The sequence below is a fragment of the Onychostoma macrolepis genome, chromosome 13 (genome assembly GCF_012432095.1).
Source record: "Onychostoma macrolepis isolate SWU-2019 chromosome 13, ASM1243209v1, whole genome shotgun sequence".
Lineage (NCBI taxonomy): Eukaryota > Metazoa > Chordata > Actinopteri > Cypriniformes > Cyprinidae > Onychostoma > Onychostoma macrolepis.
The window spans coordinates 12714873-12741984 of NC_081167.1; the positions used below are offsets into that span (position 1 = coordinate 12714873).

A 27112-nucleotide genomic window follows, 5' to 3' on the forward strand; every position below is an offset into this window, starting at 1 on the left:
TCTATCATATGTTTCTGCCTCATTACTGTGCTATACATGTAAAAGAAATGTCTTTTAATTTTTCAGTATATATATTTATATATAAAAATACAGTGCCTTGCAAAAGTATGCATACCCCTTCGTCTTTGTTTCTGCCTTATGTTAATCTGCTTTAAATTACTTTTTTTCAACATCAATCTACACTCCATACACCATAATAGTAAAGCAAAAAACAGGTTTTTAACATCTTTGCAAATTTATTAAAAATAAAAAACGTAAATGATTCCATTGCATAAGTATTCATACCCGTATCTGGGACAGTTGAAATTTAGCTCAGGAGCATTCATATTACTTGTAGATGTTACTACACTTTGAGTGAAGTTAACATGTGGCAAATTCAATTGAATGGGTATGATCTGGAAAGGCACACATCTTAATAAAAGATCTAACAGCTGAAAATGCATATTAGAGCAAAGACTAAGCCCTAAGGTCAAAAAAATTGCCTGTAGAGCTCAGAAACAGGTTTGCGTCAAGCCACACATCTGGGGAAGAGTTCAGAAAAAAATTCTGCTTCATTGAAGAGTCACAGAAGCATGTAGTCTCTGTTACCGTTAATGGAAGAAGTTTGAAACAACCAGGACTGTTCCTAGAGCTGGCCTCCTGGCCAAACTGAACAATTGATGGAGAAGGGCTTTGGTTAGAGTGATGACCAAGAACCTGATGGTCACTGTAGTTGAGCTCCATGATCATATGTGGAGATAGGAGAAACCTACAGAAGGACAAACATCACTGCAAAACTTCACCGATCTGGGCTTTATGGTGGTGTGGCCAAACTCAATCCTCTCCTCAGTGAAGACACATGAAAATTTGCAAAAAAGTGCCTAAAGAACCCTCAGACTGTGAGAAACAAAATCTCTGGTCTGATGAACCTTAATACCAAGCATCATGTTTGAAGGAAACCAGGCATTGCTCATCACCTGCAGAGTACCATCCCAAAAGTAAAGTGTGCTGGTAGCAGCCTCATGCTGTGGGGCTGTTTTTCAGCAGCAGGGACTGAGGGACTCGTCAGAGTAGAAGAAAAGCTCAATGCACCAAAATATTGAGAGAGCCTTAATGAAAACCCAGTCCAGAGCATTCAGAACCTCAGACTGGACAGAAGGTTTACCTTCCAACAGGACAATGACCCCAAGCACACAGCAAGAGTGGCATATAAACAACTCTGTGAATGTCCTTGAGTGGCCCAGCCACAACCTAGGCTTGAACCCAATCAAATATTTCTGGAGAAACCTGAAAATGTGTGTCTGCCCCATCCAACCTGACAGAGCTTGAGAGGTGAGGTGAAGAATGGCAGATAATTGCCAAATGCTGATGTGCAAGCTTGTCACATCAAACAAAAAAGACTTGAGGCTGTAAAGGTGCTTTAACTAAATTTTTAGTGCATGGTATGAATACTTGCAATATACTTATTTCAGTTTTTTATTTTTAATAAATTTACAAAGTTGGGACAGTTCAGTTTTTGCTTTGTCAATATGGTGTATGGAGTGTAGATTGTTGTGGGAAAAAAGTAATTTAAATCAGTTTAACAAGGCAGCAACATAAAACATGAAAAAAATGAAGGGGCATGAATACTTTTGCAAGGCACATTATATTACTTGTTTTTCATGAATGTATTTTACAACAATACAAAGAGCAATGTATATCATTTTAGATTTAGTCTTACACTTACTTTTATTTGTTCCCCACTAAATGTTTTTTTTCCCCACTAATTTTAGATTTTATATAATTGTGCACTCATGATTTTTCTAGAGTAACTTTTGCTACTGAATTATCCACTAAGGTAGTTTATAATAGTATTTTTTGTCATTAGATTATAATCATCATTTGTTGTTTTTCTTTACAATAAAGTTGTCTATATTTAGTAGATTGTGTGTAACACAAAGTCATGATCAGGTCAACACAATTCAACACTGAACACTAAAAAAAACTGCCCAGGTATCGGATCAATATCGGTATTGGCAGATACTGAGAATTTTTGGTATCAGATCGGTTCTGAAAAAGTGGTATTGAGCCACCCCTAAAAAATATTACTAACTAATCTCTAATCAGCCATTTTACAGGGGTTTGGATCAGTTTTTCCATAATCTTTCATGTTGATTCTTTGCACATGCATCTTTTTTGTCTGTGATGCAGATGTGTAACTTTGGCTGCTGGGAAGTGAGAGCAGGAAATAGTAAAATAGGAAAAAACATCAGATCAAAAATGATTATCCCATTGCCTTTCCTTCTCTGAATTGTGCCTGTTCATTCTTTGATCTCATGTGAAGAAATGATTAAATCAGAGATGAAATCACAGTTTTACTTCTGAAAATAAAATATTAGACAGAGAAACAAGAATGACACAATTCTGGTTTCAAGGTTCAGTAATCACTGTAATGGTTAGCTGTAATGGAGTATGGGAGGCAAGGGCAATTGTAATACATTTTCTCACTGTCCAAGTGCTTTTTGTGATGCTTGCTTTCTTTTTGTTTAAGTTCTATATACATTTTTTTTCTCAAACTGTCACTGGTAGCTACTCTACAGAATTTTGGATACAGTAGGTTGGGGGGACTTGTTAAAATTGGATTGTGTAAAGTACATTATTTCATTAAAGTAGTTTAAAAGTTTAAGACTTCATAGACATTCACATACTCATTTGAGAGATCTTACACTTTTCTGAATAATTGTTTGTACAGGCTGAAACAGTGTATATTTTAATAAAAAGGATTTTACCCATTTTAAATAATTAAACTGTAGGTCCAAGTTTTTTATTTATTTTTTCCATCAAGTATGAGTTTAGTAAGGCTGCATTTGTTTGATCCAAAATACAACAAAAATAGTAATATTGTAAAGTATTACAATTTAAAATAGTTGTTTTCTAGTTTAATGTATTTATAATGTAATTTATTACTCTGATGGTAAAGCCAAATAATTGGTAAAGCCAATGATCCTTTAGAAATCATGTTAATATGCTGAGTCGCTGCTCAAGAAAAACATTTATTATTATTAACAGTTGTGCTGCTTAATATTATAACATATAATAATAATATTGTTATATGTATATTTTATTTTTAATGATTGTTTGATGGATAGAAAGTTAAAAAAAACAGCATTTGAGATAGAAATATTTTGTAACATTGGTTTTACCTTTCTCTTTTAAACAATTAATGCATCATTGTTAATGAAAAAAAAAAAATCAAACCACAAACATTTGACCAGTAGTGTATATAATAATTTAGCTGATGGTCTTCTCTGTGTGGTGTTTCTCTGCAGAGTGGTGCTGACCTTGAGGACCCGTGGTAGTCATCCCGCCTGAGGAAAGAGCACCTTTTCCACACAAGACATCAGTCATGTTTCTTTTGTTCCAGTGAAACCAAGAGATTCAACGGACAGTCTTTCAAGAATCACAACACAATGGAAACACAGTACAACCAAAAGCATTACAAACACTTTTTTTCTAATATATGAGGGAAAGAATGGAGTTCCAGTTTTAAAAACACAAACACGAAAATAACAAAATACACATCATACAATAAAAAAAACTGTTTTTCTCACTTTTTTGTGGTGACTGTGGGTGTTCATTTTGAAACAGAGGATGTTTTGTGGAATGGACCCATGTACGTGCTGTGGTGCCTTTTCAAGTCGGAAAAGAGGTTTGCTAACGCCAGATGCCCTGAGCCCAGGATACAGTTGATAAACTTGGTTATGTGAGACCACTGCAGCCCCTGTTATGGGGTTATGGATCATCACTGGGTTTATTTGAGGATATATTTGACTGATGTATGCGTGTGGATCGTGTTTTAAAGAATTGCTTCATTACTACATAACCTGCGTGGAAAGGATTGAAGCTTGTTGCTTTTTGCACCTTCCCTCCCTCCTCATGTGCGCTGACTGACCTTTAGGTAGAACCTCGGACTCGACTCTGCTTCGTTTTGCAGGTTATCACTTGATTGGTTGTCAAAAGCGTTTTAATCCTGCTGTTTCAGAGAATATAGAATATATAGAGATAAATATATATAAATTCATATATATATATATATATATATATATATATATATATATATATATATATATATATATATATATATATATATATATATATATATATATATATATATATATATATATAACATATATAACATATATATATATTTTATTTTTCCCAAGTTTGACGTTCTTTGTGGCTTAACGTGTGAAGCAATAGAGTTGTGTTGGTGGCGCCCGATGAGCGTGCCACGTTGTGTGAATACTTTAGACACTGAGATTATTGATGTACTTGTGTAACCCAGCCACCCATGGACTGTGGGTGATGTTGGCTAAAAGGGATTGTAAGTACCCACCAAAGCCACGCAGCTTTTCTCAGCTCCCCCTTTGTATTATATCTCTGTCTTCTCTCCTTATTGGCCCTCACTTTCACAATGCAGATGTGAACTTGCAGCAACCTGCCTTTCTTCTTCTTTTTTTTTTCTTTCCCTTCAGAGTATATTGTAAAGTGGTGTTTTTGTTTTTGTTTTGGTTAGCTGGTCACGAGAATACTAGCTTTGTGATGAATTCAAAAGTTATTTTCTGATTCATCATGCAAGTGTAATGTTGGTTTTGCTCAGATATATTTTCAGCAGTCCATGGACTTAAGTACTCAGAACCTGAAAGTTGATATTGAGCAGAACAATAAAGATAAAGGAAAAAGCTGTCTTGCCGTTCGTTTAATCACATTGGAAAGAGCCTAATGGCAGAGAGAGAACCCATTTTGAGTAAGCAGTAGTTTAATTTATTGTATGCACATTATAGCTTGTTCTAGCCAAGAGACGCCCATTTGGACAGGAAGAGACTGACCGGAATGTAAAGCAACCAGATGCAGATTGATTTGTTTTTACATGCATTTTAAGGGATGATAATGCAATAATGGACTGAAATTATTTCAAATTATGGTATTCTCAGTGAAAATTTACCCATAAATCACACAAAAATATGTATAGATGATGTGATCTGTATTTCTGAGTAAACAAAGCTGTATATACAGTGCTGATCTAAGTGCTACAAACCTGAGCATATTTCAAAGATTTGAGGTCTCTACTCTCTACCCCAGCAAAAGTTGGCAAATGTAGTGATTTTTTTTTTTTTTTAATCAAAGTACTAATTGTATCAACCTTATACCTTATAAACATGACTTTGTTGTCAAGTGATTAAAAAAAGTGTTTTAGGTTAGATTAGTGCTTATCAGATTGAGAAAGTGCTTTCAAGTTTTTTAATGCAATATGCATCCAATGGTCAGTGAGCAGACTGTGGGCGGTATGTGACCATGCCAACTCCGGCCAAGGATAAAAATATGCAGTATGGCAAAAAATTAGTGTTATGCTACAGTATATAGGGTATCATGAAAGCCTGTGTTTTTTTTGTTTGTTTTTTTTTAATATCGCGGAACAAGTTTTGGTTCATTTGTTTTAGTTGTAATTTATTTAGTTCCAGACATATGGTAAAGATATAAAAAGTTCTGTACCTGTAACAAGGAATGCATTGTGGGATTTAAAAAGAAAGACCAGCTGCATTACCAGCTGTTCATTCAAATTCAAATATCATAAAATTATATAATCAAGTTGCAGTTTACATACTAACAGTTGACTAGTTACATTAAAAGTTTGACAGGATTAATATTTTGTTAAATTTGTAGAGTTCAGATTACATCTGTCATTGAGTTGGTACCCTGAAGTACAAATATTATTGTACCCTATTTTAAATGGCACATACAGTGCGGAAAATAAGTATTTGAACACCCTGCTATTTTGCAAGTTCTCCCACTTAGAAATCATGGAGGAGTCTGAAATTGTCATCGTAGGTGCATGTCCACTGTGAGAGACATAATCTAAATTGTATGATTTTTTAACTATTTATTTGTATGATACAGCTGCAAATAAGTATTTGAACACCTGTCTATCAGCTAGAATTCTGACCCTCAAAGACCTGTTAGTCTGCCTTTAAAATGTCCACCTCCACTCCATTTATTATCCTAAATTAGATGCACCTGTTTGAGGTCGTTAGCTAAATAAAGACACCTGTCCACCCCATACAATCAGTAAGAATCCAACTACTAACATGGCCAAGACCAAAGAGCTGTCCAAAGACACTAGAGACAAAATTGTACACCTCCACAAGGCTGGAAAGGGCTACGGGGAAATTGCCAAGCAGCTTGGTGAAAAAAGGTCCACTGTTGGAGCAATCATTAGAAAATGGAAGAAGCTAAACATGACTGTCAATCTCCCTCGGACTGGGGCTCCATGCAAGATCTCACCTCGTGGGGTCTCAATGATCCTAAGAAAGGTGAGAAATCAGCCCAGAACTACACGGGAGGAGCTGGTCAATGACCTGAAAAGAGCTGGGACCACCGTTTCCAAGGTTACTGTTGGTAATACACTAAGACGTCGTGGTTTGAAATCATGCATGGCACGGAAGGTTCCCCTGCTTAAACCAGCACATGTCCAGGCCCGACTTAAGTTTGCCAATGACCATTTGGATGATCCAGAGGAGTCATGGGAGAAAGTCATGTGGTCAGATGAGACCAAAATAGAACTTTTGGTCATAATTCCACTAAACGTGTTTGGAGGAAGAAGAATGATGAGTACCATCCCAAGAACACCATCCCTACTGTGAAGCATGGGGTGGTAGCATCATGCTTTGGGGTGTTTTTCTGCACATGGGACAGGCGACTGCACTGTATTAAGGAGAGGATGACCGGGGCCATGTATTGCAAGATTTTGGGGAACAACCTCCTTCCCTCAGTTAGAGCATTGAAGATGGGTCGAGGCTGGGTCTTCCAACATGACAATGACCAAGCACACAGCCAGGATAACCAAGGAGTGGCTCTGTAAGAAGCATATCAAGGTTCTGGCGTGGCCTAGCCAGTCTCCAGACCTAAACCCAATAGAGAATCTTTGAGGGAGCTCAAACTCCGTGTTTCTCAGCGACAGGCCAGAAACCTGACTGATCTAGAGAAGATCTGTGTGGAGGAGTGGGCCAAAATCCCTCCTGCAGTGTGTGCAAACCTGGTGAAAAACTACAGGAAACGTTTGACCTCTGTAATTGCAAACAAAGGCTACTGTACCAAATATTAACATTGATTTTCTCAGGTGTTCAAATACTTATTTGCAGCTGTATCATACAAATAAATAGTTAAAAAATCATACTTTGTGATTTCTGGATTTTTTTTTTTAGATTATGTCTCTCACAGTGGACATGCACCTACGATGACAATTTCAGACCCCTCCATGATTTCTAAGTGAGAGAACTTGCAAAATAGCAGGGTGTTCAAATACTTATTTTCCTTACTGTATAAAGTACCTCAAAGTGTACTTATTACTACCTTTTGCAATGGTATTGCACCAGTGATTAGTATTTTTTTTTTATGAGAATTAGATTTTGTCATGATGTGAAAATGTTAGTTATTTGTTTTTCTCATTTTTACCAGTGTTATTTTGGTATTATTTATTATGATTATAGTATTTATTCATATTTTGATTTTTTTCAATTTTTTTTCAATTTTTATATTTCAGTTTTCATTTTGACTTAAGGTGTAGTATTTTAGTAAATTTGTTTTAGAGCTTTTATTGTTTTTTATTTAAGTATTTGCAGGAATCATTGCTATTTTTTCATAGAATATTTATATTTATTTCAACCAATTTAATTTCAATCACTAAAAACTATTTTTAAAAGTAACATTTTTAGTTTTAATGATAACTACTGATTATTACAATATTTTGCAATATTTTGTGTTGTATTTGACGTTGCCCAAAAACAATGCATATTAGGCACAACAACAAACAAAAAAATCTATATTTTTGGTGATGGTTATTAGTTCAAATATATTTTGAAAATATTTAATGTGATCAGGCGTTTTCTTTATGCATAAACATCAATTAAATTAAATGCTCAAGTTGCAGTTTACACTAGTTGCATTACAATTTGGACAGGATTCTTAATTTGTTAATTTTTGTAGAGATCTGATTACAGGGGAAATCTGTCAGCTGGGAAACTAAAATGTTGTTTGTAAGGTAAAAGTTTGCCAGCCAGTTTGTCATAAAGTGAAAAAGCTAGTTGGCTAACTACCCGGCTTTAGTTTTCTAATTAAAGTGTTATATATTAAGAGTTTAGGACATTGTGGTTATATCCAGAGGGGTGTAAGAATCCTGTGTAGACAGTCGTCAGCAACGCTAAAACATTGTAAACTGTCACTTTGTCGCATGGCCAATGCCAAGATGAGTTACCTGACTTTCCAATAATATGTAGCCAAGGCAGTGTGTGATTGGTCCTGCTAATCTTTGCCACATTCCTCTGGGAGGGGTTTTATTGTGTGTTGAGAGGGATGGAGACTGAATGAGTGTTGTGCACTATGGACTTGTGAATGCCTCTATTTAACAGGACTCCTGCTGTGTCGGCTCTCATAAGTGTTGTTCCTTGGGACCGAATGAAGCAAGAAAGATGAGCAAAATCACCAACATCGACGCGGTGGAGCTGCAAGAAGGCATCCAGAACGCAGCCTTTTGTGAGCATGATGATGATGATAATACATCTGATGCATCAAACTCTCGAGAGCAGCAGGCCACCAGCGTGTCCGTCACCAGGCCGGAGGAGAATGAGTACACTCAGATCAAGCCGTACGCTGGGATGCCCAAAGAGGTCCTGATGTTATACTCCAGCAAAGCATGCTACCGCATACCTCGAGAGATTATTTTCTGGCTGATCGTCGCATGCACCCTGGCCCTTATTGCCATGACCATTACGATCGTGGCGCTGTCACCTCGATGCATGAGCTGGTGGCAGCTGTCTCCGGTCTATCAGGTTTATCCACGATCATTCAAAGATTCAAATGCAGACGGTGTTGGAGATCTCAAAGGTAATTTTTGATCCTTAAGGTAAAACACTACAGGTGAATAGGGTTAAAAAAAATGTAATGTAAAAGTTATTGCAGTGTTATTTTGGTATTAAAGTTTTCATTTAATTGCTTTTTTTTTTATTTTGTGCTTTTGTAATTTTTATCATATTTTAAAAAAAAATGTATTTACTAATTTTATTTTAGTAAATTTAGTACGTTTTTCAGTTATTTACCAAGGCAACATTACTAATTTTCATCTTATGTTAATATTGTATTTCAGCTTTATTTCAGTTACCAAAAAAAAAATTGTAATAGTTTTTAATAGTTTCATAATTAGACATGGCCAAAAATATCGGCACCCTTGGTAAATACAGGTGCATCTCAATAAATTAGAATGTTGTGGAAAAGTTCATTTATTTCAGTAATTCAACTCAAATTGTGAAACTTGTGTATTAAATTCAGTGCACACAGACTGAAGTAGTTTAAGTCTTTGGTTCTTTTAATTGTGGTGATTTTGTCTCACATTTAACAAAAACCCACCAATTCACTATCTCAACAAATTAGAATATGGTGACATGCCAATCAGCTAATCAACTCAAAACACCTGCAAAGGTTTCCTGAGCCTTCAAAATGGTCTCTCAGTTTGGTTCACTAGGCTACACAATCATGGGGAAGACTGCTGATCTAACAGTTGTCCAGAAGACAATCATTGACACCCTTCACAAGGAGGGTAAGCTACAAACATTCATTGCCAAAGAAGCTGGCAGTTCACAGAGTGCTGTATCCAAGCATGTTAACAGAAAGTGTGGAAGAAAAAGATGCACAACCAACTGAGAGAAGTGCAGCCTTATGAGGATTGTCAAGCAAAATCGATTCAAGAATTTGGGTGAACTTCACAAGGAATGGACTGAGGCTGGGGTCAAGGCATCAAGAGCCACCACACACAGACGTGTCAAGGAATTTGGCTACAGTTGTCGTATTCCTCTTGTTAAGCCACTCCTGAACCACAGACAACATCAGAGGTGTCTTACCTGGGCTAAGGAGAAGAAGAACTGGACTGTTGCCCAGTGGTCCAAAGTCCTCTCTTCAGATGAGAGCAAGTTTTGTATTTCATTTGGAAACCAAGGTCCAGTCTGGAGGAAGGGTGGAGAAGCTCATAGCCCAAGTTGCTTGAAGTCCAGTGTTACGTTTCCACAGTCTGTGATGATTTGGGGTGCGATGTCATCTGCTGGTGTTGGTCCATTGTATTTTTTGAAAACCAAAGTCACTGCACCCGTTTACCAAGAAATTTTGGAGCACTTCATGCTTCCTTCTGCTGACCAGCTTTTTAAAGATGCTGATTTCATTTTCCAGCAGGATTTGGCACCTGCCCACACTGCCAAAAGCAGCAAAAGTTGGTTAAACGATGTGCATGACTGGCCAGCAAACTCACCAGACCTCCTCTTGTCAAGAGGAAAATGAGAAACGAGACCAAAAAATGCAGATGAGCTGAAGGCCACTGTCAAAGAAACCTGGGCTTCCATACCACCTCAACAGTGCCACAAACTGATCACCTCCATGCCACGCCGAATTGAGGCAGTAATTAAAGCAAAAGGAGCTCCTACCAAGTATTGAGTACATGTACAGCAAAGGAACATACTTTCCAGAAGGCCAACAATTCACTAAAAATGTTTTTTTTATTGGTCTTATGAAGTATTCTAATTTGTTGAGATTGTTGAGAATTGGTGGGTTTTTGTTAAATGAGTCTGTGTGCATTGAATTTATTTAATACACAAGCTTCACAATTTTAGTTGAATTACTGAAATAAATGAACTTTTCCACGACATTCTAATTTATTGAGATGCACCTGTATGATCAGAGAAGGCTGTGAAAATGAATCTGCATTGTTAATCCTTTTGATCTTTTATTTAAAAAATTCTCAAAAATCTAACCTTTCATTGATAATAAGAATTTAAAATGGGGTAAATATCATTATCAAATAAATGTTTTTCTCAAACACAAGTTGGACACAATTATTGGCACCCCTAGAAATTCTTATGAGTAAAATATCTCTGAAGTATATTCCCATTCATATTCACAATTTTGAGCACTCCAGGGTGATTGTTTTTGTGAATTTTCTAAATAAAAGATCAAAAGGACAATGCAGATTCATTTTCACAGCCGCCTTTGATCATATTTACCAAGGGTGCCGATATTTTTGGCCATGACTATATACAATTTTTAATGCATTTAAAAAAAGTAGTTAATATTAATAATGCATTTATATATATATATATATATATACATATATATATATACATATATATATACTATACATACATATATACTATACATATATATATATATATGTATATATATATATATATATATATATATATATACATATATAATGCATAATATATATGCATTTTAAGCACGTTTTAATATATATATATATGTGTATATTAATTTCAATTAATTCAATATCCTTTCCTTGATGCATATCTCAAAATACAACATATATTTGGGAATAGCCATTATTTTGTCCATGTTTACATAAAAATTATGTAATTATTAAAGTAAATTTTTCTGTAAAACTTATGTAATATAATTATGAGATATGTGAACCTCTGTCTGGTTTGGATCATGTGTTTTTTTGTCATTTTGAGAACTCCTAATGTACCCACACACATCCTAGTGTGCATAATGTGCTCATTTTTCAACAATCTGGGAACTTTTAAATAATTCAGAGACATTATGTAAGAAAATTGGCCTAAAACAGAAAACAAAACAAAAAGGACAGGGAAAAGTTAGTAGTAGTGTATCAAGCTGCCTTGAAAAACAATTCTCTTTTCAGTAGCTGAGAGTTCCCTCCAGCTGTAGCGTTATTTGAGAAGTGAGTGTATTGATGGCTTGGACAGACACACAAAAGCCATGTTTTTCCATCATAATGGTTCTGTATTGCAGCATATTCTGTTTCAAGCAAGAGGAGGAGGTTGTTTAATTGCTCTTACGTAATGGGCAAAATTGCATCTACACATGCCATAAAGTACATAAAACTGTTTTTACAGCTGTACATTACAGTATGATTAGTATTTTACTTTGAAACATGTCCACACAAAGCAAACATTGTGGATAAGACAAAACACCAGCTTATGTTCTACAAGAAGATGTACAATAACTTTATAGACCCTCCAGATGTTCACATTTAGCTATTAAAAGATTGAAATCATTATAAAGGTTAGTTTGATCAAGATAAATTAATTGTATTGCTGAATGTCGTACACAGATCAAAGGTGCAAACTTTATAGATAACATAACAGTTTTATAATTCATGGTTTTTGCTTCAGGAATCGAGGAGAAACTGAGTCATTTCGAGTACCTGAACATCAAAGCAGTCTGGATCAGCCCTTTCTACAAGTCTCCTATGAGAGACTTTGGATACGATGTGGAGGACTTCAGGCAGATCGATCCCATCTTTGGAACCATGGAAGACTTTGACGACCTCCTGGCAAGCATGCATGACAAAGGTGGACATGCTATATAAGAAATATTTCACTCAACATTGTCACCAACCAGCAGCATGTAACACATTGACAAACCTGTACTGTGATCATTTTTGCCATGTTTATGACTGTAGTTTGAATCTTAGCATATTATGAGCTTCACGAGTAACGTGATGGGTAATAATTAACAGTTTTATTAAACTTAGTGTTATAACACTATTATTACATTGTCATATCACTATAAAATGCTATGTTTGATAACAGCATCATTTTTTGGCCCAGGTCTAAAGCTGATCATGGACTACATCCCGAACCACACCAGTGACAAACACATCTGGTTCCAACTTAGTCGTAATGGTACAGAGCCCTATAAAGACTACTACATCTGGGTTAACTGCACACGAGACAAACCTCCAAACAATTGGGTATGATTGTCCAAATCAGTGAATAGTGACAGCTGCTGTGTTTGGATCTTCTGTTATATTCCATTCCATACTGTTATACAACACATTATTTATTTATTTGTTACTATCGAGATTAAATGAAACTCGTTATTAACTCCAGTGGTTGACTATAGTATCACATTGTTTGATTTGTCAGGTGAGTGTCTTTGGGAATTCCACCTGGGAGTATGATGAGGTGCGACAACAGTGCTATTTCCATCAGTTCCTCAAGGAACAGCCTGACCTGAACTACCGTAACCCTCGAGTCATAGAGGAGATGACGGTAAGCTTGCAGACAACGGCTTGATTGTGAACATTATGCAGACATTTACACCGGGTACGATGAGAACAAGCAGTACAAGTTCGCTTGATTAGATTAAATGTTTGAGCTCGAGCGTAATTACAAAAACATTTCCCATGACTTTTTAGGATTTTGTTAATTTGCGTGACTTTTGCAGGCCTGGAAATCACAATTTAAAATTCCCTTGTATTTCCAGCTTTTTCATGACTGGGAATAAAAATGAAGAAATAAATAGCTATGGTAAAGTATATAGTTAAGATTTTGGGTGGATATATAATGAATGTTTGAATGTTGCTTTGGGAATGTGAGAACGAGAGAGTATTAAGAAAATGGGTGACTTTGTCTGAATAAGTTCTTTATGTAAGGGGGCTTTAGACCACCTAAGCTTGCAGCTACCACCTATTTAAACGCTACAAAGAGCTATGAACAGAGTTTCTTGGCTGGTTAAAGTGTCTTATTCTGCCACTGGTAATAGAGTAACCTCTTTGAAACTACTAAGTTATGCGTTTACAGAAATAAACAGACTGTTTTGTATTTCATTTACACAGGATGAATAAAATAGCATGTATAAATTATAGAAAAAGTGAATTGTGTTCAGCATTACGTCATGACCTCACATTTTTCAATAATGTGGAGGAGGAATATTAGTTAGCCTTCAAGCTCTTTAACAAAAAGGCTCTTTATGCAGATCCACCGTACCATATCATGTTTCACTACAAACCTGGACCCTCTTTGATCTTTGTTCCACATCTGTCTAATAGGACATAATCCATTTCTGGCTGAAGAAGGGGGTGGATGGGTTCCGCATGGACGCTGTGAAACACATGCTTGAGGCCACACATTTGAGAAATGAACCCCAGGTCGACCCTGACCAAGATCCAGTAAGCCCAACTATGACCTATTCTGTATAATCATATGAAAAGGCACACATTCAGTTTATACACTTATTTATTGAAGCACTTCATCTGCTAGAGTCAAAAATGTTCTTCGAATTCATTCAGGAGGAGTCATATTACTGTTCTTTGTTCTCACAATGTCATTTAAGGATTACTAGTGCATACTTCTCTGGATTTATTAGCAAGTCATTCCCATTATCCTAATTCCAGACGATTTCAAAGCCATTGAAGGTCTAGGGAAGGCCGCTGAATGACTCAATGGTCCTGGCCCTCTTCTTGAGTGATTTGTCTTTCTGGTCCTCATGGACTTGTTAGAATTAACTTGGAGGATTGTTCCGGCTTCAGAACAAGTTAAAATTGATCATCTGTGACATGTTGATTACCACAGGAAATCATTTTCATTCATCCCTCGGTTTGTGAGAACACACAAAAATTGCGTTTAATGTACTTACAATGGAAGTCTATGGGGCAAGACATTTCAGGCTTAAAAGCAGAAATGTGTTGCTTTAGTATAACTTGTCCTTTTAGTGGTCCTTTAATTCTTTCTTTAGTGGAATGACTGCTAGACTAGGTAGATAGAAGTCTGGTAATGCTTTACCAGCATAATACCTGTTTGAATTTTTCCTTTATTACTTTTCCTTTTTTTTTAAATTCAGCACAGACAAAGATTTTATTAATTTATTTTCTAAATGTACAATGCCTTTCCTTACCCCATTGACTTCTATTGTAAGTACATAACACAATTTTTCTTGTTTGCTGAGGAATGGGTTAAAATACACTAGCGTTGAAGTCTCTCTGCATTTATTTAATCAAAAATGAAGTAAAAAAGCAATATTGTGAAATTACATTACAATTTTAAATAACTGTTTTCTAATTTATTATATTGTGAAATGTAATTTATTCCTGTGATGGCAAAGCTGAACTTTAAACATTCATTACTACAGTCTTCAGTGTCACACAATCCTTCAGAAATCATTATAATATGCGGATTTACTGCTCAAGAAACTCTTATCAATGTTGAAAACAGTTGTGCTGCTTAATATTTTTGTGGAAACTGTAATACTTTGTTCAAAATAACAGCACTTATTCAAAATAAATGTTTTAACATCATAAATGCTTTACAGACACTGGTCAATTTAATGTGTCCTTGCTAAAAAGTACTAATTTCATTCATTGAACCATGTTTAGTAATAATCTTAAAAACTTGTTGCTCGCATTAGCGCAACACATTTGGACGTGCAGTGTGACTAACAGCAGTATTCTTCTCTTTATTTCCTCTTTTGTGTCCTTCAGTCGACTGTGGACACAGAGTTTGAGCTGTACCATGACTACACCTACACACAACCGGGCTTACATGAGATCCTGACAAACTGGAGGATAGAGCTGGACGCCTACAGCAGAGAGCCCGGCCGCTACAGGTATCCTCACTTCTTCCTCTTCTTCCTCAATATACGTTTTGTTTCTCTCTTGTAAATAACTTTTTTTTTTTTCTTACCAATCAGGTTCATGGTGATGGAGTGTTATGATTATGAAGAAATAGATAAAACCATGAGGTACTATGGCACGAGCTATGTCACTGAAAGCGACTTCCCCTTTAACTTCTATCTCCTGTACCTTCCTGATGATGTGTCAGGAAATCAAGCCAAACGCTTGGTTAATTTATGGATGTCAAACATGCCAAAGGGAAAATGGCCAAACTGGGTGGTGAGTGACCAGATATCTGTCTGTTCATTAAGAATCAGATCACTTCAAATATTTAATGCTGAAACACTAGCATTGCTAAATGGAAAAATAAAAGTTTGTGTGCCTTTTGGATGGTCAAACTGATTTTAAAATGTAAAAAATTGCATACAGTTCGTTGAGTTTGTCACATGCACAAAATATGTTTGTGTACGTCTATAGGTGGGAAACCATGACAAGCCACGTATAGGCTCAAGTGCTGGTACGGAATATACACGTGCTATAAACATGCTGTTGTTAACACTGCCTGGAACTCCCACAACATACTATGGAGAAGAGATTGGCATGGTGAACGTAAATGTATCTGTAATTCAGGATCCTTCTGGACTGCATGATCCAGTAAGTGAAAAGGACTTTTTTTTAAGTGATAGTTACATTTAACACATTAAAATGTAGCACTTTTATACAGTTATACTATGTTTAATATATAAAATAAATATACTGTAAACATATTATATAATGTTTAGTTAAACAATTAATCGCATCCAAAATAGAAGTTTTTGTTTACATAATATATGTAAGTGTACTGTGTATATTTAATGTGTGTATATATAAATACACACACATACAGTAAATATTTTGAAAATATTTACATTTATATTCTTATTATATATAAATATATTGAACATAAACATAACACATTTTTCTTAAATATATACATGCATGTGCTTGTATAAATATACACATGTAAACAAAAACTTTTATTTTGTAATGGAATTAATTGTTTGAAAGCACTAATAATATTTAATAATAAAACTTTGGTTGGTAAGATTTTTAAATGTTGACAATATTGTCATCACCTTTACTTAGCCTATGTTTTTTACTTATATGTTTGGTCCATGTAAACATTGTCACATTCTTACTTATGATCACCAAGGCTATATTTATTTGATAAATAAAATGATTTGAACAAATAAATGTAGCCATGGTGATCGTTTACATTGTGAAATATTATTACAATTAAACAATATTATTTTTATTTTTGAAAATGTAATTTGTTGTTGTCATGGCAAAGCTGAATTTAAATGATTTAAATTTGAAAATAAGTTATCAATGTTAAAAACAAGTTTTTGTTTTTTCATTTTTCAGGATTTATTGATGAATAGAAAGTTCACAATAAAAGCATTTATTTAAAATAGAAGTCTTTTGTAACATTGTAAACAGATTTAATCAGTTTTGATATTTTGTCAGTTTTGATCAACTTAATGCATTATTTTTTTAAAGTAAAATATGTTTTATTTTAAAATCTAGAGCAAAAGTCGGGACCCGCAGCGAACACCAATGCAGTGGGACGATAAGCTCAATGCTGGTTTTAGTGACAGTGAAAATGGCACATGGCTAGACATCGCTCCAGACTACAGCACTGTCAATGTGGAGGTACGTTGATTCAGACTGCTGACGAGAAAGCGTGCGTTAAAGCAGGGAAACCTCTAATCCAGCTCATATTGTTCTCTCCAGCTTCAGCAGGCTGATACACACTCCACCATTTCACAGTATCGTGCTCTGAGTTTGCTCCGAGTGGCTGAGTTGGCCCTGTCCCGAGGCTGGTTCTGCTTCGTCTGGAGCGATGTCAACATATTTGCTTATTTGCGTGAGCTGGATGGGCTCAACAAAGCCTTCCTAGTGGTTCTAAACTTCGGCAAGGATACTACAACAGACTTGTCTTCAGTTAGTGAGTTGCCAGATACTCTAACTGTGCATTTAAGTACGGTGCCAATAAGTCAAAAGACTTTCTCTAAATCCAGAATTCCAACATCTCGAGGGCAAGGACTGCTCCTGGAATATTCCACCAATCAGCGCTTTCACCCCAACCATGCACCTGAGTGCTATGTTTCTGAGAAAGCCTGCTACTTGCCTGAACTAGATATTCTGTACAAGTGTTGAAGATGCTTTCTAGAAGACGTGTCTTGAGCGACACAGTGACAAACGATAAAGGCTATCTATTCCTTGTTTTATTTCGGTGGTGTCATACTGGCTAGTCCCGCCCACTTTGAAATCTCACTCCATATTATTGTGATAATGTGTATCGTTTGTGTTTAAGTTGCCTGGCAATGCAAAATGTTTTTTGCCAGACAAACTTTTATTCAAAAAGAAATAACTAGCATCTATGTAACAAAATAAACGTTTGGTTTATTAAGAAAAATCTGAAAAACTTTGTCTGGTTGTTTTTCACTCACACATCCACACATACAATTTAATTTCATGGTTTATGAGACTTGCCAGTCAGATTATTTGACTGTTCTTTTCGTCTCCGTCGAGTTTTTGGGTGGTCTAGTCCAAGTTCTGTGTAAAGAAAGGCTAACTGTTGGGCACTCTGTGTGAGAGAGAAAAAAAAATAAAAAAATCACCCATGACACAAAGCTGTAAACATAAGTCTCACTAACAACAGTGCAGTATAAGTTACTGTGTGACACTAAACTGTGAGATAAAGAGACTGTTACAGGAAAAAAAGGATCTCTATAATGCTAAAATGCACTTTTACATGATCATAAAGTTTATATAATAACAACCTTAATGATTAATCCAAAGCTTTGTAATAGCCAGCATGCTAAAGTATTATGTTTGAGTGTGTTCACACAGGCAGCAGGTAATTTAACAATTCAGTCTGATATGGTGCAGTATGAATATAATAGAGTGTTTATGTACTGTACCTCATTTAAGGACAGATGAAAATCCTCAGGGCCAAAGTGATCCCCTCCTGGCTGCAGGTCCAGGATGACAGCTGGGACACGTGCTGCTGGTTGAACATGTCATTTATAGAGGCACAGGTGAACATGTATTTTTAAACTGAACATAAAATTACATCAGTTACCGATGCCTTGGTAGAAATGCAATCAACCACAATATGTATTCAGAGAGCGAATTTTCCTATTGCTGAACACAAAAGGAGATATTTTGGAGAATACTGGTAACAAAACAGTTGCGAGTAGCCAATGACTTCTATAGTACGAGGAAAAAATACTATGGGAGTAATGTTTACGAACATTCTTCAAAATATCTTCTTTTTTAGAACGAAATGAGGGTGAGTAAATGATGAAAGAAATGTAATTTCTAGGTGAACTATCCATAACAGTGTTGTACATGTAATTATTATTGTTTACTATGTCTGGATTAAGGAATTTTATATGACTGGAGTGTGTGATTTAAAATTTTTTTTTAATTATTAATTTTCCTGTAAAACTATTAAATGCTACTATTATAGCATTTATTATTTTAAATTAGCTTTTTAGCTTTAATTTTATTTAGTTTAGTTTAAGTAATTTTATGTGATCGTGATTTTCATTTTTTACTTGTTTCCATTTACCTTCAGTTTACTTTTATTTCAAATTTGGTAATTCAGTACTAATTTCAGTTAGTTCCCCAGACAACATTACAAATTTTCGTTTACATGTTTTATCTAATATTTAATATTTTATTTCAGTTAACAAAAATTATTTGTAATAGTTTAAGTTAACAATAACAATACTGGCGTTTTTAATAAGGAAAAAGTTACTAAAGCACCTTTAAAAAAAATGTAAGAAGCCAAAAATGTCTCTTGGGGAACCATAAATATGGTAGATGAATAAAGAAATTGAAGTACACTAGTTCATGTTTGTCATGAGGCCAAAGGCACTGAATATGTAAGACTAGACTGACAATATCCAAAGCGTAATCCGGGCACACTGGCTCTCCATCACAACACCTGGGCATCACATCCAGCACTTTAAAGTCAACGCTCTTGAAACAGAGTGGATGATGAGAGGCTGCCATGTAGGTGGACTTGGCCCACTCCTTTGCCTGGCTGCCTTATTTCCCCACTGTGATGGGATCTCTCTGAAGTGAAGCTGAGTGTAAAAATCATATGCCTAATCCTTAAAACTCTGTCATCTGCCTCTTATCTGCAGTGCGGCCGCCGGTGTCTCTCTCCATCCCGCTCCTTCTCTGGGCCGCATGTTTCACAAGCCTTCTCCTGACCTTGGCACAGCCCAGTGTATTGTTCCTTATCTCCTTGCCTGATAGACTATCTCATAAACATGTTAATCGTCTGAGCTGGCAGCATGTGTGATCGGCGTTTTATCTCCCAGAGAGGAATGGGAGAGATTAGAGGAACTTTGTTTTTTTGCTTTGTGTATGTGTGTGGGGTGTTAGCGAAGGTGTGTGTGTGTGTATAATAAAGATAATTAATGGCACACAAATGGAGAGGTCTGACAGAGGGGGTCCGGACTAAGATGTGCTGACAGCGTCTCTCACGGAGCAGCTCGCGCACAAGGTGACCTCAGGTTGATATGGAGAGGAATCGCTCCACATCACCTGTTTCCAGATCAGTGCTTTTCTCTCCTGAGGAGAGAGTGTAAGTGCTTCTCTTAAACCCAGGGGTTTATTTGAGAGCTGGGATTACAGCCAGTGACCTCCAAGTTCATTTCCATTATACTTCACTTGGTTTAGAAGTAGTTTTTAATATCATTCACTTTATGGGCTAACGAGATTATAGATACATGACCAAATACACCAATGTTAAATTAATATCACTTAATATCTGTCTATAGATATTGTGGTTGACCCTGGACCACAAAACCAGTCATAAGGATCAATTTCTTATTTCTAATTTTGAAATTGAGATTTATACAGCTGAAAGCTGAATAAATAAGCTTCCCATTGATGTACGGTTTGTTAAAATAGGACAATATTTGAAAATCTGGAATCTGAGGGTGCAAAAAAATCTAAATATTGAGAAAATCACCTTTAAAGTCGTCCAAATAAAGTTCTTAGCAATGCATATTACTAATCAAAAAGTAAGTTTTGATATATTTACGGTAGGAAATTTACAAACTATCTTCATGGAAAATTATCTTATTTATGATTTTTGGCATAAAAGAAAAATCGACAATTTTGACCCATACAATGTATTGTTAGCTATTGCTGCAAATATACTTGTGCTACTTATGACTGGTTTTGTGGTCCAGGGTTACAAACACATTTACTTATTGAACATTATTGGCTTTTATCATATCGCTGTAATGATGCACCGCACCACTCAAGGCTGTGATTTGTAATGGTCTACTTTGTGCCCCATAACACCTCTTACCCGTGCGCTAAAATGGCTTTGTTTTATGTGCTAGGAGAATATGAGAAGTGCAAAGATGTTTAAAAAGGCCGACTAGAGCATATATACACTCACCGTTAACACCGACCCGAGTGGTATACATTTGGATGGCCTTCTTTAGTCTTTCCACATACTTCATGACCCCAGATAAAGGAACTCTACGGTCCTCTGAGTACGCAGTGATCAGCATGGATGGGTAAAGCTATAAAAAAAGAAGAAACAGTTATTAATTGACTCCTGAATGATGAAACACACACTGCATACTACTAATCTAAAGTTTGGGTAGGTAAGCTTTTTTAATGGCTTTGAAAAAAAAAATTCATACTAAGCCCAAACTTTTGAACTGTAGTGGAAGTGACATCTGAATGATTTACCTGAGGTATAATGTTGTGACAGGGACAGTAAGAGGCAATGTTGTCCCTGTGTTCTCTTATACGGGGGTCTCCCCACTCCCCTCTCTCCTCTACAGTAAGCGGCAGGGAAGGGTCTTGCATTGTGCCAAGAACATCCAGAAAAGGTGCCTGCAGATAATTACAACTTCATATAACTATGCCAATAAGGCTCAGGGAATGTGTACTCGATGTACTAATGATCCACCTGTAGAATTACAGCTCTAAGAAGCTGTGGGTTATGGTTGCACAGCGCCCCCGCTAGGACAGCTCCAGCACTGCGTGCAGTGAGGCCGGTAAGAGCAGGGTGAGACACTCCCAAGTGATGAAGAGTCTGAATGCAAGCTGCAAGATCTTCCACTCCCCTCCACTTCTGTAGCACAGAACCCGCTCGATGCCACGCTAGACCACGCTCACCACCACCCCTGCCCCGTCACAAACAACACAAACACACAATAAAAATGCATTTCAAATGGCTTATTTTGGTATTAATACTCATTCACTATTCACTAATACACATGCAGTATTTCAGCATTCACTACTGTTCACAATTTTGGGTCAGTAAGATTAAAAAAAAAAAAAAAAAAAAATACATTAATACATTTATTCAGCAAAGATGCATTAGATTGGTCAAAAGTAACAGAAAAGGCATCTATAATGTTACAAAAAATCTATTTCAAATAAATGCTTTTCTTTTGAACTTTCTATTCATCAAATAATCCTGCATCACGCTTCCACAAAAATATTAAGCAGCATATTAATAATAATAATAATAAGAAGAAGAAGAAGACGAAGAAATGAGCACCAAATTAGCATATTACAATGATTTCTGAAGGATCATGTCACACTGAAGACTGAAGTAATGATGCTGGAAATTCAGCTTTGCAATCACATAACACAATTACATTTTAAATTATATTAAAATAGACAGCAGTTCTTCTAAATTGTAATAATGTTTCATAATATTTGAGTTTTTACTGTATTTTTGATCAAATAAATGCAGTCTTGGTGAGCATAAGAGATTCATTTCAAATATTAAAACAAGTCTTACTGACCCCAACTTTTTGAACGGTAATGTACCTATGAAAAAACATGATTAGAGTTGTAGTTCAGTACCTGACGTGGCAGTAGGCCAGAGCCCAGCCGTCCTCCAGCAGCAGTCTCTTCTCAGGACTGAAGGCCATATTGAGATCAACACCATAAGCTCCATATACATGCAGGAGCAGTGGAGACTTATGCAGCTCAGATAATGCTGGCATGTGGAGGAGAGTCAAAGGCACTATTGTACCATCCTAAACATACAGACATTGGGATATTATGGCTTTTTAAAAGCACACGGTCTGCTTTTTGTACCAGTGTACTTTAAGACTTCTCACATATAAATGGCTCATACCTGACTGGCTGCCTGCAGGCGTGTTGTGTTAAACTCAGTGAGGGACATGTACTTGGTGTTGTCCTCTGTTACGGAGAGCTTTTGTTCTCTGGAGGAATAGAGGTAGTGTACAGGTGGGTGCACTGGGGAGGACAGCAGGAAACCAAATGACCCTCTGTCCACAGTTCCAACACGCTGCGGTGATAAATCACAGGCCCAGTGAGGAAGCTAAGAACAAAACAGAAACATTGCTGAAACTGTTATTTTGGATCCCATCTTTGGACCATGGTCATAGACCACAGGTTAATAGAGTCTGAGACAGCCCAAGGTCCTTTAAATGCATCAGAGAGATTGGACATACAAGTTTAAGGCTGATACTTCATGGCACTTTCATTGTGAGAAATTAATATAAGCAACATTTAAACTTGTGCTCACCAAGGCTGCATTTAAAAAATAATATTGTGAAATATATTACAAAGTAAAATAAGTTGCCTATTTTCATATATTATAAAATGTAATCCTCACTAATGGCAAAGCTCAGTTTTCAGCTTTATTAAGCATCCAGTCTTCAATGTCATATGATCTTTCAGAAATCATTCAGATGTACTGATTCGGTGCTTAAGAAACATTTCTTATCATTATCTATGTTGAAAACAGTTGTGCTGCTTAATATTTTTCCAAATACTTTGATAAATAGAACAATCAAAAGAACTGTATTTATTTAAAACAGAAATCTTTTGTAACATTACTGTCTTTACATTCACTTTCAATCAATTTAATACCCCAAAATTTTGAATGGTAGTGTTTATATACAACATTGCCATAAGAACAAATGTATAAAATAAAAAGTCATATATCCAGTAAAACACACCTAAAATCTAAAATAAAACATGTCTCTTTAACTCAGCATCATTATAAACACACACTCTAGGCTGTGGTGTATGTGAATTTGTGATTCTTGTTCACACCTTGTGAGTGTTTAACTGATAAGGCTCTTGTGTGGAAAGAGTCTGGATCTGAAGTCGACACTGTGAATCTTTCACTGTAAACACACAGTGATCCTGAAGCAGCTCCATATCTTTAATGACTGTTCCTGGAACAGCACTCAACAATGGCACCCAGAGTGGCATGGATGGAGAGTCTAAAGGTGCCCTTAGCAGCTGGAGATTAGAGAAAGAAAAAAATGACATGCATAAACACGGTTATAATTTAGTTCTGAACAATACTGCTCAAGTCTGATACTGATGCTCTTACCTGATACTCCTGGTTTGCTCCAGTGTTAGCCAGGATGAACAGGCAGTTGTCCGAGTGCTCCACGTGGTAAAGCAGTCCAGGCTGACGGGACTGGATGAGGGTGGGGAATGAGAGCGGAGTCTTGCTGTCAACAAACCACACCTCAGAGCTGATCTTACTGCTGCAGTTAATGGTCACCAGCCTATGGTCTCTGGAACAACTGACCTCCACAAAGAACCTGAGGAACGGGCAGAACACATCAATGCTGGCCAAAAGCACTCTTCACCAACAATTAGACACTTACTCTGGATCCTTTTCTTCATAAACAAGGGTATTTTGGACACCAGAATCACTGAGATGAATACGGAAAACACATAGGCACCGAAGAGTCTCCTGTGTGCTGTAGAAGAAGACGTCATCTGTGGCCCATTCTGCACAGAGAGAAGACATTTGAGAAGGAAAAGAATGTTTCTTTGTCAAGAAAGTTTTAATTATAGTAGATCTTACCAAAGCTGAGCACATTGTCTAAAACTAACAGGGCCTTTTGATGAAGGATGAGACCACCTAAATGAACCAACACGCATCTGGTCTCCTCATGGTGGTCTTTCTTTACAGTGACGGCCAGCATGGTCTCTGAGGGAGAGAGTCTGACCCTCTGGATGGTTCCATATCCACCTCCTCCCCAATCTGCATTGAACACCTCCAACATCTCCTGTTCATCTGCATGCAAACATTGCTTTGTTTCTAGTTGTGACTAAATAAAATGTGTTTACTGAAATGGTTTCTTTTTAATATCTGTTACCGTGTCCCAAGGTCGATCTGTAAATCCCTTTGCCATCTTCAAAGTATACATGATGCTGTCCCTGGAACTTGAAAATATGTTGAGGGAATGAAGACTGATTTATAATTTCTATCAATTATGAATTACACACATTTTGCACCAATACAGTTGCTTACCTCAGAATTTTCTGGTACATCTGCAAACTTCCTATGAACCGAATGCAATCTTCTTTTGAAACGCTGCTCTTGATCTCTTAGTTTCTGTAGTTGGGCTTTAGACAGCTCTGCTGTAGTCTGAGAGGATCCCTAAAGCACGGAGTTTCATCAAAGTTCCATATATATATATATATATATATATATATATATATATATATATATATATATATATATATATATAGTCAACATTTGAAGTGGATCAAAAAGTTAATCAAAGTTGTCCTAAGAAAAGAACACATTTTGGTTTTACGTTTTAGGGCAACTTTGATGAAAAGGTTTTGATCCACTTCAAATGTTGACTAGTGTGTATATATGTAATTAGTACTTATATATATATATATATATATATATATATAGAGTACTAATTACATATATGTAATTAAATCCCTTTTATAGAGTCATATACATATTTCATATATGCATTTCTAACTTTAACCTGTTAACTGTCGGTTCCACTTTTTGAGTGTAGGCCTTAAAATGACATTTCCAACTTAAATTATTATAAATTTTGAATGTTTTGGAGCAGAGACTTAAGGTTGGTCTCTTTTTAAAGAAGACACTTGGCAGATTATTGTAGAGGTGAAAAGTTCTAAAAATGATATTACAAAAACGTTATGGAAGTTTAAGTTTATGAAAATATAAAATGTAAAAATGTAAATATTTATATTTTACATAAAATATATATTTTACAAAACATGTTTCACTCTAAAACTGCTAGAAAATCAAAAATCTGAAAATTTGTGTTCCAAATTTGAGGTTGGTATCTCAAAAAATGAGCTTTCAGTGAAATTTAATTTGGCCGTAGTACCAAGCTTTTCCACTAGATGACCATAAAACCCCTTTATTAACCATATAAGGGCGCCTCCATTTCCATATATGGTTTGAGTGATCTGAAACATGCTTTTCCATACTTTTCTCGGTTTATGATGTTGACGTATTAAGGGTAGTATGGCAGTATTTGCTTTCAATTTAACCTCTAAAAAACACACAAACGACATATGACAAGAACCCTGGATGTACGCTATAGTTCACGCTGCATCACAAATTGAGAACCTATTGTTTTTTCTTTATATTCGAAACACTTTTAGACCTTTTTTCACAAAAATAGAACGAGTGTTATCTTTTGAACACTTGACATGAACATGAATGGAGATTTTTTTTTACAGATTTTTCAAGATTTTATATATGTATCACTATTTCAAAGTAAAGGTCAGAACTCGCTCTCTGACTCTGAGGAGTACTCTTCTTACAAACTAATAAATTACAGTTGCTCTGTAAAATATTTCAGAAATCAGTCAACAAATATGAAAACTGCTTTAGGTTCAGACTAAGATATTACTGTTTAAAACATGTAATGGCAAGTGGGCCAGTGACAGTTAACAGGTTCATTTCTTGATATTGATTTACGATATGTTTTTTTTTTTTTTTTTAAATCTTCCAATACATGCTTTAACATCTGTATCGTCATCTGACACTGTATAATGATGCAGAAATGATCTATTTCCAATTTGCATTCAGGTTTAGTGTCTGCTGCTGGTTTTGTCTTTTCCATGTCTGTATTTGCACTTGTAACTAACGTATCTTTCATTGCAGTTTATTTATAATACACGGAACATTATAGAGTTTATAATGAGTATGAAGTCGATCCTACCTCAGTGTAAAGACGCGAGATAAGTGGGTGTATATTCCTCCGATGGATATTGCGTGAAACTGATCGCAGAAGCAGCAGACATGAGGAGGTGATCAGATTCATTTAATGCAGCAGGATGTCACTGTCTAATTAGAGCCTGATTATGAATTAGCGACGTATTACTGCTACCTTAAATGTCAAAATATACAGTGCATTATGATTCTGGGCAAGTATCACATTCAAAATACTTAAACTTCCCTAACTTTCTGCTCATGATGTGCTGCAACGTGTAGAGCAGTGGTGCACTGACATTTACACTAGCGATGTCCGTTTGACTCGAATCTTTTAAAAGAACCGGTTGAATCGGTTCACAAAACCTGTCTGAAGGATTCATTTAGCAATCAGACTGAGTCGGTCCAAACAGTTCTAGAATAAACAACTGACTTGAACCGAAAAACGACTCTTTTGTACAAATAATAGATTAGCAAACCGAATTAGCTGATAAAAGTCAATTTTGTATTGTTTAATGCGAATGCAATTAATATTTAGGTTCTTAATTGCTATTTTTATGAGCTGAATGGCTGCAACAAACTCAGCTGGAACACATGAAATTAAAATAAACACCGCTACAACAAAATATGCGCTACTTTCCAAAACTAATACGCCA

General features: G+C 36.0%; 3 protein-coding genes across 5 annotated transcripts in view; 2 read left to right on the top strand and 1 right to left on the bottom strand.

The window, feature by feature from the left end:
• ppm1ba (protein phosphatase, Mg2+/Mn2+ dependent, 1Ba) overlaps positions 1-3568 on the top strand; it is a 33107-nt gene extending 29539 nt beyond the window's left edge. For both annotated transcript variants that reach the window (XM_058796042.1, XM_058796043.1), the window contains exon 6: positions 3288-3568. In XM_058796042.1, coding sequence (XP_058652025.1) covers positions 3288-3317 — 30 coding nt within the window. In that variant the 3' untranslated portion in view covers positions 3318-3568. The remainder of the gene's footprint in view (positions 1-3287) is intronic.
• A 4061-nt stretch (positions 3569-7629) lies between these two features.
• slc3a1 (solute carrier family 3 member 1) lies at positions 7630-17894 on the top strand. Its single transcript, XM_058795328.1, has 10 exons — positions 7630-8898; positions 12207-12386; positions 12645-12787; positions 12963-13088; positions 13868-13987; positions 15296-15420; positions 15505-15706; positions 15905-16081; positions 16994-17119; positions 17201-17894. Exons 1-10 carry the CDS (start codon positions 8484-8486, stop codon positions 17624-17626), a joined length of 2040 nt encoding a protein of 679 aa, XP_058651311.1. The 5' UTR covers positions 7630-8483; the 3' UTR covers positions 17627-17894.
• Positions 17895-17920: 26 nt separating this feature from the next.
• Positions 17921-26801, bottom strand: prepl (prolyl endopeptidase like). Of its 2 annotated transcripts, none has more exons than XM_058795325.1 (14): positions 26467-26801; positions 24777-24905; positions 24622-24688; positions 24327-24539; positions 24124-24250; positions 23841-24057; positions 23555-23746; positions 22608-22814; positions 22331-22506; positions 21423-21639; positions 21200-21346; positions 20901-21027; positions 18394-18479; positions 17921-18056 (listed from the first exon to the last, which is right to left on the bottom strand). In XM_058795325.1, the coding sequence occupies exons 1-14, from the start codon at positions 26566-26568 to the stop codon at positions 17943-17945; spliced, it is 2121 nt and encodes a 706-aa protein (XP_058651308.1). In that variant the 5' UTR covers positions 26569-26801; the 3' UTR covers positions 17921-17942. The 2 variants fall into 2 exon arrangements, with proteins under 2 accessions (XP_058651308.1, XP_058651310.1); XM_058795327.1 differs by having other exon boundaries at positions 18394-18476; positions 26467-26800.
• Between the last annotated feature and the right edge of the window lie 311 nt (positions 26802-27112).

Coding starts and splice junctions, on each gene's coding strand:
- slc3a1 (XM_058795328.1), top strand. CDS start 8,484: ATGAGCAAAATCACCAACATCGACGCGGTGGAGCTGCAAGAAGGCATC. Junction 8,899..12,206: donor CGGTGTTGGAGATCTCAAAG/GTAATTTTTGAT, acceptor TTTTTGCTTCAG/GAATCGAGGAGAAACTGAGT. Junction 16,082..16,993: donor CTTCTGGACTGCATGATCCA/GTAAGTGAAAAG, acceptor TTTAAAATCTAG/AGCAAAAGTCGGGACCCGCA.
- prepl (XM_058795325.1), bottom strand. CDS start 26,568: ATGAATCTGATCACCTCCTCATGTCTGCTGCTTCTGCGATCAGTTTCA. Junction 24,251..24,326: donor AGACAATGTGCTCAGCTTTG/GTAAGATCTACT, acceptor CTCTCTGTGCAG/AATGGGCCACAGATGACGTC. Junction 24,058..24,123: donor TATGAAGAAAAGGATCCAGA/GTAAGTGTCTAA, acceptor CCCGTTCCTCAG/GTTCTTTGTGGAGGTCAGTT.